The sequence below is a fragment of the Eupeodes corollae genome, chromosome 1 (assembly GCF_945859685.1).
Source record: "Eupeodes corollae chromosome 1, idEupCoro1.1, whole genome shotgun sequence".
In the NCBI taxonomy this organism is placed as follows: domain Eukaryota; kingdom Metazoa; phylum Arthropoda; class Insecta; order Diptera; family Syrphidae; genus Eupeodes; species Eupeodes corollae.
The window spans coordinates 249,068,647-249,085,064 of NC_079147.1; the positions used below are offsets into that span (position 1 = coordinate 249,068,647).

Genomic DNA, 16,418 nt, shown 5'->3' on the forward strand with positions numbered 1-16,418 from the left:
TACAAATTATTCTTATTGCATGTTTTTGAGCTAACATAAGGGGTCTAAAAGTATTTGCGTATGATCAACCCCAGCTGAAAATTCCGTATTGAAGCTTTGAATGCGCAAGACCGTTATAAATTACTTTTAACACTTTTTTCGAGCAAAATGGTTTTATGAGGTACATTTTACGAGTAACCAACATCATGTGTGATTTAAAGGAGCGAATATGTTCTTTCCAATTTAATTTGAAATCGATTAGAACACCCAAGTATTTGAATTTCATCACTGACTCAATTTTAAAGCAACTATCGGAACATAAACTATGAGAATAAAAATTAAGTTTACCACATTTATGAATAGGTAAGCAAAATTGTTTACAGTTATGGGCATGAAAGCAAAGGTTATAATTAAAAAGACTGTTATCAGAAAGTTTAAAAGTTACTAACTTAGTTTTCTCGCTTATAATTAGCAGCAAACCATGTCCTAAGGATTTCTAAATCTTCTTCAATTTTGGCCACACATTCAAAAGTAGTATTAAATTGATAGGTGCATGCTATATCATTGGGAAACCATTTAATTTAAGATTGAAAAGAGAATTTATATAAATTAAGAAAAATAATGGACCGAGAACGGAGAGTTGTGGGACTCCATTTTTGAAAGGAAATTAATTGCTTAAAGTTCCGTTCACATTTACGTTTTGTTCTCTTTCCTTTAAGTAGGATTGAAGCCATTTAAATATAACACCTCGAAAATCAGCATTATACAGTTTGTTTAACAGAACGTCGTGGTCAACCATATGAAAGGCCTTAGTCATATCAACGAAAAGAGAAATGGTAGTTTTGTTGCAATTTAAACTGCTATATAATTAAGTACAGTAAAGTAGCGTCTTCCGTAGACATTCCTGATCGAAATCCAAATTGATTATCGCTGAAAGGTTAATTTTTGTCCAAGAATGAAATTATTCTTGCCTTTATAAGTTTTTCAAAAAGCTTTGAGAAAATTGAAAGCAGAGAAATAGGTCTATAGTCGGAGAACATTACTTTTTTGAATAGAGGCACAACTTCAGCACACTTAACGTGTTTGGAAAAACAACCGTTTTCAACACTTGCGTTACACAGATAATGCGATAGTATGTGGAACACGAATAGAGTTTGACAGTTCGTCGCAACCACCCTGCAATTCGTTACTACCAAATTGTTTTTACAAAATTGTCTTGTCTAAGAGAACAAAATTCTAATTTTATTACCCTAACATAAGTGCCAATTGGTTTCTTATAATTTAAATGTGTTTCTGTTTGAAATTGACTTTTTGAAATGTATAAATCACGTTTGGTCGTCCATTCGTTGTTCGCTCTCATGTGCAAGCCCTTAACGGCCAATTCTTGCTAAAATAAGCACTAGTTGAAAAAAAAGTTAGATGTCGGGCCCTATATAAAGTAGTAAAAGAGTCTTTCCTTTTTTAAAAAGTATTATATAAAATATGGAATATCTATTTAAATAAGTAGATCATTTATCCAGCCCTGTAGTGTTTTGTGCCACTTTCTCATCTTCAACAAGTCCAAGAAACTTTTTTTTTTGCAACATAAACAAAGAGCATGTCAACATATTGTTGTTATGCCACAAAGAATAAACTGCTCATTTCCATAACAACGTAGTTTCATTTGAAGGACACAAGAGTTAAATTGTCTGCCAGACAAACAGCTCTTAAAATTAATAATATTTGTTAGCTTTATTTTTAATTTACATATAAAGTGCACATAGTTTATGTTTATAATTTAAAATTTTGCAAACAATTCAATTCTTAAAAAGTTACGTCAAATTCTTGCTTAACAAAAGTACAAATATCAAACATCACAAAGTTCTTCTATCAACACAACAAAAAGGAACCTATAGTATGTTTTATTTAAAGTTAAATGTTAAATTTTAATTAAAATATTTGTTCTATTTAAATATACTCTCGCAATCATATCATTTATTAAAAAGTAAAAATGAAATTAACTTGAAAATTCATTAACCCAATTAAATAGAAAAAAGTGAAAATATTGATTTTACCCAAACTGGGATAGACATGCATTTATGACACAAATAACTGAAAGGACTAACTTAAAAAGGACAAAGATTTATATGTATGTTTTTTCTACTGATGTAGACATTCAGTGTTTTTAAATTTTGTGGGTTTATGGGACGTATGTGTGTATCTGTAGACCCTGTTTGAAACTTAAAGTCGCATTTTAAAATTTATCTCGAATAATGGCATCAGTGATAAAAAGGATAACAATATAGTGATAAAAGTATTAAACAAATAAAAGCGAGTTACTAGTGACAATTATTTACTAAATTGTTTGATTTTAATAAAACAAAAGATTTTCTAAATTATTGATTGGGTTTAAAGGAGGTATGAGTTCTAATTTTATTAAATCCCAGACATAAATATATCGGTAGTTCTTATCATAATCGTAGGGCAGTATTGTGAAATAATAGGTACTTGGATCCTTCGTCTTCTTAAAAGGAGAACATTATATCGAGTCTTTTAATTTAAAATCTCTGCGAATCAAAAGAATATCTAATCGCTGCCTGCCAAAAATTTTAAATCGGATGAGAAGTCGTAAAATGATGTGCGTGTCCTTTATCTAATTTATACTATCTTAAATTTCTGGGTATTCTTTGTTCATTCTTTCCATTTCAAAAACACGCAAGGAATATTAAAAGAAAAAGAAGACATTTTAAAGGTAACTACACTCACTGATTGCGTGTTTGGAATTTTATTAAATAAATTAACATACAACTCTTAGCGCTAGGTCTCCAAAACCTAAAGCAGTGTATTCAATAAAGCTTTAAAAAAAATGTTCATAGTTCTTTCCACTTTTAAGGATATCAATTTAAATTTACGGTTTTTTAAACCAGACCTGTTAACGAAGGGCTGTTAAGCCAAAACGAGGAAGTACTGTGAGAAGTTTTGACGTTAGACGGCTATAATCGCAAGAGATTGCGTTGCTCTTTTACTATCGAATCTCTTATAACCTCTTAAGGAGTCCTATGCTGCATGCATTAAGCATTGACAACCAGTGGCAACAGTGCCTTGCAGCCATCAGAGCTGCTGCCTCTGAAGTGCTAGGTTTCACACGTCCACCACAGTGAAACCCCTGGGCATACAAAATGGTGCTGCACAGAAGGACCAGAGCTGCTCGCGAGCTCTACGATCAGAAGAGGAGAGAGGAACACCGGCTTCTTAGATGGAAAAAAGAGAGCAGGAGAGGCCCGCGATCAGAGGTGTACCAACAGGAATGAGGTTTGTAAATTTTACCAAAAGGTAAAAAAACATTCCATGGGTATCAGCCACGAACCGAAGCCTGTAAAGACGATCAGGAGAACATCGTAGTAGAACCGCAGTCTATGTTGAGAATATGGAAAGACCACTTCTCCAAATTATACAACGGCGATGACGAACTGAATTTCGATGTAAGGGAGATAGAACCACTCAACCCAGGCGATGCAGATCAACAATCGTCTACCCGACCTTGACGAAGTGAAGATAGCAATATCTAAACTGAAGTCAAACAAAGCTGCTGGAGATGACGTCATCGCTGCCGACCTATTCAAAGCAGCAGGTTATGACTTGGTACGGAGAATGCACCAACTCATCTGCGTGGAATCTCAGCATAGTGTACCCGATACATACGAAAGGAGACCCTCTAAACTGCGTCAACTACAGAGGCATCAGTCTCTTCAACATTGCGTATAAGATCCTCTCTGCCGTATTATGTGAACGTCTGAAGCCATTCGTCAACAACCAGATTGGTCCTTATCAGTGTGGCTTCAGACCAGGAAAGTCCACTATCGACCAAATATTCACACTACGGTAGATCTTGGAAAAAACCCAGGAACTTAAAATCGATACCCACCATCTCTTTATCGATTTTAAAGCCTCGTATGACAACATTTGTACGGAAAAGTTTTACAGAGCAATGTCTAGTTTTGGCATCCCAAACTTATCCGTTTGTGCAGAATGACGATGGAGAACGCACGCTGCTCTATCAAGGCCGTAAAAGATCTCAACGATGCATTTGCAAAAAAGGTTTTAGACAAGGCGATGCACTGTCATGCGACTTCTTCAACATCGATCTGGAAATAATTGGGCAAAACTCAACCGTCAACACTAAAGGCACAATCTTCCAAAGGTCCCTCCAATTACTCGGATACGCAGATGATATTGACATAATTGGAAGACCAAAGCGTGATGTCAGTGGAGCGTTTTTGAGCATTGCGACGGAAGCGAAGAAGATGGGTTTAGTGGTCAATGAGGGCAAGACTAAGTATATGCTGTCATCAAAAAAAGGACACTGAACATCGACGTCTTGGACCAAACGTAACTTTAACTTCGAGGTAGTTAAGGCACCGCTATTAACACAGACAACGACACCAGCGCTGAAATCAAACGAAGAATAAATCTTGAAAATCGCTGCTTCTTTGGACTTAGAAGGCAATTAGAAGTAAAGTACTCTCTCGAGCATATAAAATCACCATCTACGAGTATAAGACACTCATCATCCCGGTGCTCATTTATGGCGCTGAGGCCTGGACCCTGTCAAAGAAAGATGAGAGCGTCTTAGGATGCTTCGAGAGAAAAGTTCTTCGGGTGATTTTTGGTCACGTACGCATAGATGGAGAATGGAGGAGAAGATATAATGACGAACTGTACAGCGAAACTGACCTAGTTAATAGAATTAAAGTCTAACGGCTTAGATGGCTAGGTCATGTAGGGCAAACGGAGATCAACGCTCCAGCCCGGAAGGTATTCGAATCCAATCCCGAGGGAGGGCGCAGTAGAGGAAGACCACGACTCAGTTGGCGCACTCAGGTGGGTGAAGGCCTCAATCAACTTGGCGTGCGAAACTGACGACAGCTAGCTAGGGAACGAGCTGGCTGGATGCGCATGTTGGTTGAGGCCCAGGTGCGCCCCAGGCTGTAACTGTTCTAACTATTTAACTGTAAGTACTTAAAGAGACGAAAAATCCCCACCACTGAGCGCTTCGTGCTCCTGGGCCTCAAGTTATAACTTTCGCCAGCTTAACTCGATCTCTAATTTGCTGTCTCCAGTTTCGAATACGAAGTTCAAGTGTGTGAACTTAATTCCTCCACCGGAGATGAGGCCTGCCTCTGCTTCTTGTTCCCTCAGGCTTGGCGTTGAATACCTTACGGACTGGAGCTTCAATGTTCATTCGCTCGACATGCCCTAGCCATTTTAAGCGTTGAATAGGCAGTTTTTTGACTAGTGGCAAGTCGCTGTACAGCTCGTATAGCTCATGATTATATCTTCTGTGCCAAATGTTACTTTGCCTGTCGGAACAAACCGGTCTATAGATCGTACGCAGAACCTTCCTCTCGAAGATACTAAGAGATCCTTCATCCGCCTGGTAGAAGTTTTGTACAGTGTCTCTTTGGTACTTCGTGATAGGGCCTTAATCCTCAAGTGCTTGCTGAAGCAAAAAAAAGAGCGATTAGCAAGGGTAATTCCACTTTTGATCTCCGCGCTGACATCATTTGCAGAATTAACAGCAGTTCACCTCGAAGTTATACCTGTCAATTGTCACGTTTTGACCAAGTCTACGATGTGAATCGACTATATTTGACGACAATAAATACTTCGTTTTGTCCTTGTTAATGTCAAGACCCATTTTCTTCACCTCAGACTCGATATTAGAAAAGGCTCCCGTCACTGCTCGTTTGTTTCTTCCCATAAATGTTGATGTCATCTGCATATCCAGGATATTGTGTTGATTTATGAAAGATGCGCACCACTTTTTCAAGAACAATATTAAAGCAGCTATACTTGACAGCCCATCACCTTCTCAAACTCCTCTGGTGGTAGCTCCGAACCTGTCTCCTGTTAAAACATCCCTGGATCTCCTCGATTTCACGCTGCTCTTCTTTCTTCTGAGCAAGCGGTTCTCATCCCTTCTCTTGTCGACGTAGAGGTGACAGAAAAGACGTGTCCTCCTTTGCTGCCACAATCTGTGTGCTCCGTATTTACCGCGTTTACAAGGAGAATTGAATCCGAATTGAATCAGGATTTAGCGCCGTATAGACCTGGATCGGATCGAAATAGGATTACTCGATCCGATCCCACTGAAAGAGGTGAATCGAATCGTAAATTTGTTTGTAAACCTGAATCGGGGAATCGAGTTATTGGTGTGTGAGGTTTTGCTTGTGTGCGTGCGATAATTTTTTTCTCTCTTGTTTGTTCTAAGGAAAAAGACTCCATTTAAATGGAGTATTTTTGGTTCTAATTGAGATTTCATATACCTGGATCGAAATCTCAATTCGATTCGATTCGATTCCTCGATCTCGTCTTGTAACCAGGGTAATAGGCTTTGCCTGAGCACATTTGGAGTCAAACCAAGAGATCATTGGTGGCGGCTGTGAGGAAGCTAGCAACTCTTCTGCAGTATTCTTGATGAATTGTTTGCAAAGCTACGAGTGGGGCTCTGGACACATCTCATCCGTTGTAGTGTTTCTCGTAAGCTCTAGGGATACTAGGTTGGCAAATTTATTGGCGATATCCTACTGCTGCAGTCTTCCAACGTTCATTCTTCTCTTCGTGGTTGTTGTTCACCTAAGAGCTTCCATGAATATTTGTATACGCAGTATAACACCATTTTTGTGTTAAGTTGTATGCTAGAGGAAAGTTTTCCGTCAATAGCAACATGATCGATTTGGTTGCATGTTCAATCATCGGAGAACCGCCAAGTTGCTTTGTGGATATCTGGGCTAGGGAATCTGGTGCCACTCAACCCCAGATTTTTCTCGGCTAGGAAGTTGCTATATCTTCCGATTGACCTACCAAAGATAGCTTCTTTGCCCATTTCGGCATTGAAATCTCACAGGAGAATTTTAACGTAGTTTTTAGGACATTGTTCATATGTTTTGTCGAGGAGCTCGTAAAATTGTCATCCTTCTCTTCCGTCGGGGCATTCGCGCTGATAATCATAGCCTTCAATCTTCCTACTGCCTGGCTCATTCCATCGCATTTCCTGGAGTACTGTCACATTAGCTTTGAGATAGGCTATCCAGCAGGCATCACTAGGAGGTGACGATATGATTTTGCAATACTAAAAACTTATGACAATTTTTTGAAAAGTCTATTTTTTAAAAAAATACTTAAGGCGTTTCGTTTTTCAAGAGTTTGAGTACTTTACATAATGATACAAGACAGAAATATTGTTGGAATGAGTTTTTATCACTATGATCTTGTGGCATTTATTGCTTAAACATTAATTCCCACATATGTTCACCGCGGCTCCAACTTACATAGGCCATTAGATCAGTCCAATTTTTCACTATTTTTTCTAATAAATGTTAACAGGACTGCTTCTAGAAATAAAATTGTAAACAAAATAATTATGCAATAAACTGATGATTCATCTTTAATGATGATTAAATTGCACCGTCTTGTTTGGACGGTCTTCAATGATTAGCCGATTCATTTTTACAAAAAAAAAATCAATAAGCGTTATTCCAGACCGCTCGCCATTCATCATAACGTCAGCCACTTTTTCATTTTGAATGAAATAAGGACCGATGATGTAACCAACAGTGCATTTTAATGCATTTTTTCAATAATTCGTTAATGACTTGAAGGTTGCCTTACCTCCATATTTAACAATTTTGTAACCAGAAATGAACTTCAAAACTTTGTACTTCTATAAACTTCGCGATCAGGTTTATTGTCTTCAGAGTAAATTTTGTTAAATTTGAACCGGTTGTTCTGACGTTAAACGATTCACGATGGATTGTCAAACCTCCTGAACACAAATGTCAACTTGGTTTAACATTTCTGAACTGTATATGGTTTATAGACAACAACCATCAACGCAGCAGCATAGATTTGGAAAATAATCACGAATTTAATTGATGAAGAGTCAGCTCATATGAAAACATCTAAGAAATTCACCCCCTTGAAACATTTTAAAACCGTATAATTTGATTGTTTGTTAGACGCCAGTTATGGCTATCATTGGTTTTTATCATTGAAAACAAACATTGGAATTTTTTTGACAGGTCGTTTATAGCTATCCCTAAATATGTCTGTCATTGAAAAAAATTTCCTGATTAAAATCCACCGAAAAATGTTTACTGTAAGAAATCTGTCATTGGAATTGTGTGAAATCGGAACCCAGATCAGGGGAACGATTCGTTTCACTTTTGAACATAAAAGTATCAGCTGTTCAGGAAAATGAATTTCCGTCCGGAAAATAGAAAAATACATTCAAAAAAATTCTTTGTGTGATTTCCGATCGATCAGTATATAATTTTCATTTCTAATCAAATGGAAACACCGTCAAATATTGATTCAAAAAATGTTTCGGATCGATTTCAATGATAGCTATAACTGGCGTCTTAGAAAACCTTTTAACCCAGTTTTATTGTATTATTTGTATTGTTTTTTCATTCTAGCTTTTACATGTTATAACTCTTACATTTAATGCATCATCTTGATCCGCCATAGCATCACTATAAAATATTTCAAATCAAAATGACGAATAATAATTTACAAAATAAATTCGTAACTTGTGTTGCTATACTCCTTGTTGTTGTGACATTATACTTTACTACAAATGCTCTTAAACGTAATTATGATAAAAATATTCAATTAAAACTCGAAGAAACAAATAGATTACGTCACTATGAAAAAGAACAACAACAATTACAGCAACAACAACAGGAAGAAGATCTTCTTCGATTACAATTAAAAGAAGAAACAGAAAAAGAAATCAAACGACAAGCCGACATATCAGCTAAATTAAAAGAACATCAAGACTGTTGTTATGATTTGCAAATATTTACAGCTGAAATTTTAGCTAAAGATCAATCAATCCAACAAATAATTACAGAAAATATTGATAAATCAAATGAAAATTTACTAAAGCAATTAAAAAAGACTTATCGCAAAAAGGATTTGAATAAGACTCCGCCACCTAAGAAGGGCACCTCAACTGAACCTATTATTTATTTATTCGTACTTGTCCTATTGTATCTTCTATTGAAGGCAGCTTCTGATATAACTCAACATTATAAAGAGGTGAGTTGTAATTAATTTCAACTTATATTTCAATTGTAACTAATTAGTACAATTACAAAAATAATGTATTTTAATTACTTGTAATTGTAGTTGAACAAATATTTCATTTCAATTACTTGTAATTGTAATTGAAAAATTGAACTTACTAATAACATGTATATGCAAATTGTAAAGAGTTTGTTCAAGTTCTTCAAGAGAAGCACATATGTAATTAAATTTCAAGTAATTGACGCTTTTCAATTGCATGTAATTAGTAATTGAAAATCTTGAATTACATTTTAAAGTAATTGAAAATTGTGTGGAGATTTCAATTACAAGTAATTGTGATTTGATTTTTCTTGTATTCATTTTTTCAAACTCTATAATTCTCTATAATTTCTGTTGGTCAGTGTGTCGTATTTTAAATATTTCTTGATTACTTTTCTTTATAGCAATCCAAAGGAGACAAACGCAACAATCGTAGATGCTCCTTACAAGTTTATGCCCAGATGAAGAGCGATCGACGTCCATCCAAAGGTACTAATATCATGAATATATTCAACTATTTTAAATCTTAAAGTATTCATTCTTTTTAATAACTCTACAAACTATTAAATGTGAATTTAATTATATAAATATGTCTATAATATTATTGTTAAATGTATTTCTTTGTAAATAAAATTTACAAAAAAAAAAAATATAACTTAATTTAATTGCTATTTTTATTGTATCTTTTCTTTCTATTTCTTCCCCTTTTTTCACATATGAAAATGCTTTCCCTTTTTGTTGTTTTGGTTTAAAAAAAAATGTTTTCTAATTAGTGTTTCCAACAGTACAAGAAAACTGCTAATTTTTTTAATAGATTTAATTTGATCTTGCATTTATATTTGTTATTAATAAAAAAAGTTATACATTATGCAATTTTTTATCAAAGCTTTTTTGCTTGAATTTTATTTCAAGTATCAAGTATTTACTTATTGTTTTCAATTTTGTATTAATAAATATAAGCACAAGAATTTTTGTCATAGTTCCTAGTTCTAGAATAATTTTAATTTAAAAATTTTAAACTGTGTCCAGTCAATTTTAGAATGTATTTTAATTTTGTAGATGCTATATTGTTATTATTTAGAGAAATAAATTAATTACATATTTAATAAACGTAAATATTATACCCACATAAATTATTGTTTTCAAAACTCATTTAAAAAAGAAACTAGAACAATCACTTTTAATTTTATGATAAAAACAAACAGTACGAATTTTGCATTTTGCTTATAGTTCTCGGTTTTCTGAGTCCTTATAAAAAAATGGTTTTCGCAGTATATTATTGTTTTTAAATCTAAATGTCAGAGTTAACGGTTAAACAATTATTTCAAATGATTAAAAAAAATAATTTCATGATTTTGTATAAAACTGTTTCCAGAAATATATTTTGATGGGGATTATTTTGATATTACATCGTTTTATCTCGCTTTTACTCATTGACAACGTAAATTAAAAGTGTCTGCCATTTTTTGGTGTCTCTTTTTAACTATCAAATTAAAAGGTGATATACATATTTATGAGACGTCAAAATTATTTGAACGCACAAGTAAAAAAGAGTTGCCAGATTCATTGACAATGGTCTTTGTTTTGTTTTCAATAACCTTTTTTTACCATAAATACAATTTAATTTATTTTTTGAAAGTAAAGGTAAATAAAAAGCAAACAACGATATAACTTTGATTTAAATTTGAATTCAATGTACAGTGAGTTCATAAAAATAACGGACATTTTTACAAAAAAAAATGATAATGTTACTTGCATCTAACGGCCTTTCGTTTTCATATTAGAGACTTTTAGCTTGAAGTTATACTCTACTTTTCCCGATGAACACACATTATTTGAACTCTCTGAATACATCTGAATACAGAGTGTTCATACAAATAGCAGTGCTTTTTTTATAATTAAAAAGTGTTAAAAATTCAATTTTTTTATTTTTCGGTTAGTAAATATTTTACTATGTAAAGTTTTAAGTATTTGTAACATATTAGCATATAGAAAATTAATAAATATTAGCACTAAAATAAACTATGGGACGGTCAAGCACTGCACCAAATAAACTCGAAAACTTATTCGAAAACTGCGTTTGGAGAGAAAAACCTACCAAAATATTCAAGACATCCTAGGCTGCTTAGCAAAAATGGTCAGTAACGCCTTAAAATAGCAAAATAAACCAAAAACGCGAGGCCCAAAAAGGATGACTACTGAAAGAACGTACAGAAAAATTGTTCAGTTATCAAAACAGAACCCTTCTGTAGGCTCTAGGAAAATATAAAGTTTTCTTCAACTGTCTTCTAGCGCTGTCACAATACGAAGACGTCTTTTATAAGCGAAGTTACCAGCCCGAAGTCCAAACAAGGTACCATTCTTGACGAAAGGCATGTGGCAACGAGAATGGAGTTTGTTAAAGCGCATAGAGATAGGGCAGAAGAGAAATGGAGGAATGTTTTGTGGAGCGGTGAAAGCAAAGTCGTTCTTTTTGGGTCAAAGGGTCGTCGAGAATATGTGAGAAGACCCTAAAATGCAGCATACAATCCACGGTATACTATAAAAACACTATATACTATAAACACACTAAGCATGGTGGAGGAAAAATTATAATATGTCGGGCCTATATTAATCCCATCGGGGGCATAAGAGATGCAACCGAGTACGTGAATTCTTGACGAGGTTATGTTACGTTAGAATTCGAAAAAATTGTGGGAAGCAGTGTATGATTCGTGGAACGCAATACCAGTCGAGAGGTGTCAGGTTTTAGTGGACTCGGTGCCACTTAGATGCGAAGCATCATAAAAAACAATGGTTATGCAACAAAGAACTATTGTAAGCTAACATTATTTGTATACTTTCATATAACTTATTACAGTTTTCCTTACTTCTTTCGGTTTTTATTGTGACAAAGCTAACGGTTAAAAATCGATAGTACTTATTTTTTGTTATTATGAATTAAATATTCTAGTTTGTTATTAGAAGTTTAATGAAATAGATTATAACGTTGATATAAAAGGCCTTTTTGTTTTATTTGGAGAGCATTGCTATTTTTATGAACACAACTGTATGTACATGATCTCTTGGAGTTACTAAATGTGTAGAAGCAAATTTACTCTTTAGCTCATTTATATTCATTGCAGCTGGAAAATAATTTTTTTGTTTACCTATTCCTAGCTGGCGGAGGTTGTTCCATAGCTTACGACCATGGGACCTTAAATCTAGACGTAAGAGTAGAATTGTAATTTTGCGCGTCTAACCTCTTGAACTACTTTTTTTCTTAGTGATTTGTACAAATCACTGAGTTCGTTAACACGGAAACGTTTCCAGCGTCGGTATGCTAGATCACGCCGATTTATTAGGTCTTTAATCCTGTTTTCAATGGAACGTGTTGATTAAATAAAATACTAAGATTTGTGTTTAAAAACTCGACTTGGTCATCTGGTGAAGGCATTTAGAAAATGCTACTCCATGGTATCATGTTCATATCATTTTCAAGATGCGTTTTATTGATGTTCTTAAAATCTCTAAACTTAATTCTAGAAATCACTTGGTTTACACTTGAATTAAAATCAGTTTCGAGTTTCAAGCTGATCATATAACAGTACTCGATCGATTTCACTCACATAGTAATGATCTAATAGCGTACAAGATGACTGAGAAAAATGGGTTGGTTGAGTAATGTTGACTGAGTGCAATTCGAAGAATCTCATGTTCTCAATTAACCTTTTGTCAGTTAAATGGTATCAGTTGAATTCACCGCACATGATTATGTTTGAAGAGATCACAGTAATTTCTTCAATAACTCTATAGATTTGTTCCAAATCGATAAAACTATTAGGTCTATAGATGGTTCCCAAGAGAAGATTACCCCCACTTCCTTTAACCTCCAAAAACAAATACTCGCAAGAAGAGCCGGGTGATGAATAGTATAACTTCTTACAGGTAAGGTTTTCCCTGACATATATAGCAACACCTTCTCCGCGGTTGCACCTATCAGACCGGAAAGTCCTACATCCGCTAAGATAGTATGTTGCATCTCTAACTGATGCAGAGAACCACGTTTCGGAAACACAGATCGCGTCGATCTGCGGTTATTCAAAAAGTAATCTAAATTCATCATTCTTTTTCATCAAACTCTGAGCATTGATATGAGCAACTTTGTTCATCATGTTGAATGCTGGTGAAATTCTTTTTCTTCTTGATTGCCTGTCACACCAGAGGCAGCGAGTATGGTTTTCAATATTGTATCGTTGTTGAAGTATATTGTCTCTCCTTCTTCGCTCTCTTTAACATAAACAAAGCCAGAGTGTGTATACACTTTACTAAGAGCGCCGCAGTCTTTGAGACGCATTGCTCGCTGAAGGAAAAATCGGTTTTTATATATTAAGTTTGCATGCAGGTAAACCTTATTTGTTTTTTTTCCTTGTACATTTATTCCCGAGTTGTCAGCAAAAACAAACTATAAATATACTTGGATTAATTAAATTGATACCAATTTTAACTACTTGCAAAAAAAATTGAATTCAATAAATTGCGCTCGCACCCTTAACTTGATGGTTCTTTGAACGCACCTTTGTTACAAAATGCCGAGGTTCATTATGAAATTTAAAGAATTTCGTAGTTATTACTGTAAATTAGTAAATTAATTATAATAAACTGATGTTGAACGTGCTTTTTTCAAAACAAAAATGTAAATTGGTTCCCTATCAACAAAATGACTGCAAAATTAAAGCTTAAAACTCACTTTTACATCGAAAAAATCTGAAAAAAAAACTTATTAACCTCCCCATTTTGTTTTTGCTTTTCAAAGTGCTGCTAGCCCAACGCATTTTTTTTTTGTTAAGCCCCAACTTTAATAGAAAGTAAGCTAATGTCAAAACCGAACGAAGAGTTATCAAAAGTAATCGTCAAAACAAAAAGTAACTATAACGGATTCAAGTAACTTAAGCAAATGTCAAACGTAATGCGTTTCAAATTTGACAATTGCTTAAGCTCAAGCCATTTAAATGGCTCTTGTGTAATTGCGCGATAGTTAGCGAAATTTTACGAAACTGAGCAGAATGTCTATTATGGTTAGTGATATATAAGGCTGCGTATTGGTTCGTTCCCTGCTGGCTTAAGCTTGGTTAAGTCTATTATATAGACTTATTGTCAAAATTACACCTACAACAATGTAAACAAAGGGGTTTTGGAGATCGAAACGTACGAAAGGTTCCCATCTTGGTAAATGGAGTATTTTTGCATCTACCCTTGTAATTTACTTTCTTCTTCAAGAAGTTCCAACATTTCCAAAATCATATCAAATGCAAAAGTTAAAATCTTTTCATTTTATTACTTAGTATGTTTTGTAAACGTAGTATTTGAATTATTAGAACTTTCAGATTCAGTATTGATGACTCGAATAAATTTTGCACTTTTTGAACGTAAACTTCTTTTTATTTTTGGCTGTTTTTTTGGATAAACTTAATTTGGTTTTAATTGAATATGCAATTTTGAAAAGGGCACCCCTGAATATTTAAAATGTTAAGGAATTGAAAAAAATGGTTATTTTACAAACTAGTGCATACATTTTATTACAGTACAAGCGATGACGTTTATAGTAGAATTAATACCAGAGGTGTTCTGTTTTCGATCTTAATGGGTGTAGACAAGTACTTACGTCACATGAAATTTTTGACATGTGCCCTTTTCGAATTGCATATTCAATTACTTTTCCCGTATGAGTTGAGGTATGTATAATTTTATCTCAATAAAAAGTCGAAAGTTTATCGATTGACATTTGACACGCTACAAATCAACACAAAACTAGTATTAAATGATTAATTCTTTAGTTAAAATGTATTAACAATGTCTTACTTTGCTTTATGGTTTTTATTAATACTTTTAAATTGGCTTGTCTTGCAGTTAATCCAAAGATTATTTGAAAAATCAAAATATTTGATGAAAATTGGATTTTTCTTTTGTAAGAAGTGTTAACATAAAACATAAAAAAATAAAATTACACGTTGAATACAAATAAAATATTATAAATTGCGAGCATGTTGCCAACAGAAAATTTATAGCCCAACATCAAAATTACCACCAGACACATCGTTATGAAAATAATTAACTTCGATATTGTTGAGCATTTTATTTTCATATTTATTGCTTAAAAATAAAAGAAAAAAGCCAAAGCTTTTACATTTGATTGCCTAAAACGATGGTATGTAAAAAAAACATCATTTTTTTAAAACTTTCGTTGTCCTCCCCTATCTCTTTCTACACATCCTTTGTTTTGTTGGATTTTTGATATATTTAAATGTTGTGTCTATTTTTCGCTATTTCTGTATATCTTTGTGTTACCCAATTTTTCTGCAACATAACACGTTCAAGGATACAAAAACTATCTCAAATTGAAGAAAATCGGCTGCTCTCCATGAATTCCCGATCGAAATCTGTTGATCGACCAATATTGCAACGGTCCAAACGTATCTATCCCAAATTGAGATCGTACACGTCAGTAGACGAACGGAATAGCTGTTCGAATAGCACCACAACATTATTACCATCTCCAACATCCGACAGTCCAATTCTTGAAAATGTCATCAACCCTGCTTCCAATTTGATTGTTACCAATGTTACCAACAGGCCGAAGACCTTATTAATTTCTGGCAAGTTTTTCTTTTACAATTTTATGACTTTCTTGATATAATTTGTTGAACTTATTTTTCGTTTTTTAGAAATCCCCTCATCGAGAAGATGTTCTGTACCAGCAGTAAGCTTGCAACATTTGGGTCATCTAAGTCGAAGGAGAGATTCGTTGGGAATATTTGCTGAAGAGGATCCACTTGGTTTGGAGATAAAGAAGAGACATCGAATGATTCAGCGTCATTAAATGAAGTAAAAACGTTGAGAAGAGAATATATAAATGGAGGAAATCTTCTTTGATGAAAAATCAATCATCAATTTTCTATGTATCCGTCCTTCCACTGTCTGATTATAAAAGTCTTTCCCTTTTGACTAATTTTTGAATTTTTGCTTATTGTATTTCATACCATGAAATTCGAAAAACATTTTTTCGAATACTTTAATAAGACCTCAAATAAAATTAATGAGTGTTAATTCATTTGTAATTGCAATAAAAATTGTTTTCCTTTTTCTGCATATCTCAAGCCCATTGTAATACATTTCTTTAAGTAAACCAAACCGTACAACACAAATGCAGACACAGCTTAGTAATAGATTTATTGTGAAGCAAAAGACTGTCTTACAATATTGGACAATCAAAACAATAGTACTCCATTTAAAAAAATAACAAATCCTGAATTGGGCGCCATTTGAACTGTAGTGACTTCTTTCAATTTTCA

At 33.9% G+C, this 16,418-nt stretch overlaps 1 protein-coding gene across 1 annotated transcript; it reads left to right on the plus strand.

The window, feature by feature from the left end:
- The first annotated feature begins 1,619 nt into the window (after positions 1–1,619).
- On the plus strand, positions 1,620–16,130 carry LOC129940112 (uncharacterized). The gene is made up of 5 exons (XM_056048357.1): positions 1,620–1,873; positions 8,436–9,060; positions 9,492–9,576; positions 15,471–15,722; positions 15,792–16,130. The coding sequence occupies exons 2-5, from the start codon at positions 8,515–8,517 to the stop codon at positions 15,944–15,946; spliced, it is 1,038 nt and encodes a 345-aa protein (XP_055904332.1). The 5' UTR covers positions 1,620–1,873; positions 8,436–8,514; the 3' UTR covers positions 15,947–16,130.
- The last annotated feature ends 288 nt before the right edge of the window (positions 16,131–16,418 follow it).

Coding starts and splice junctions, on each gene's coding strand:
- LOC129940112 (XM_056048357.1), top strand. CDS start 8,515: ATGACGAATAATAATTTACAAAATAAATTCGTAACTTGTGTTGCTATA. Junction 9,577..15,470: donor CGATCGACGTCCATCCAAAG/GTACTAATATCA, acceptor CTCAAATTGAAG/AAAATCGGCTGCTCTCCATG. Junction 15,723..15,791: donor GAAGACCTTATTAATTTCTG/GCAAGTTTTTCT, acceptor TTCGTTTTTTAG/AAATCCCCTCATCGAGAAGA.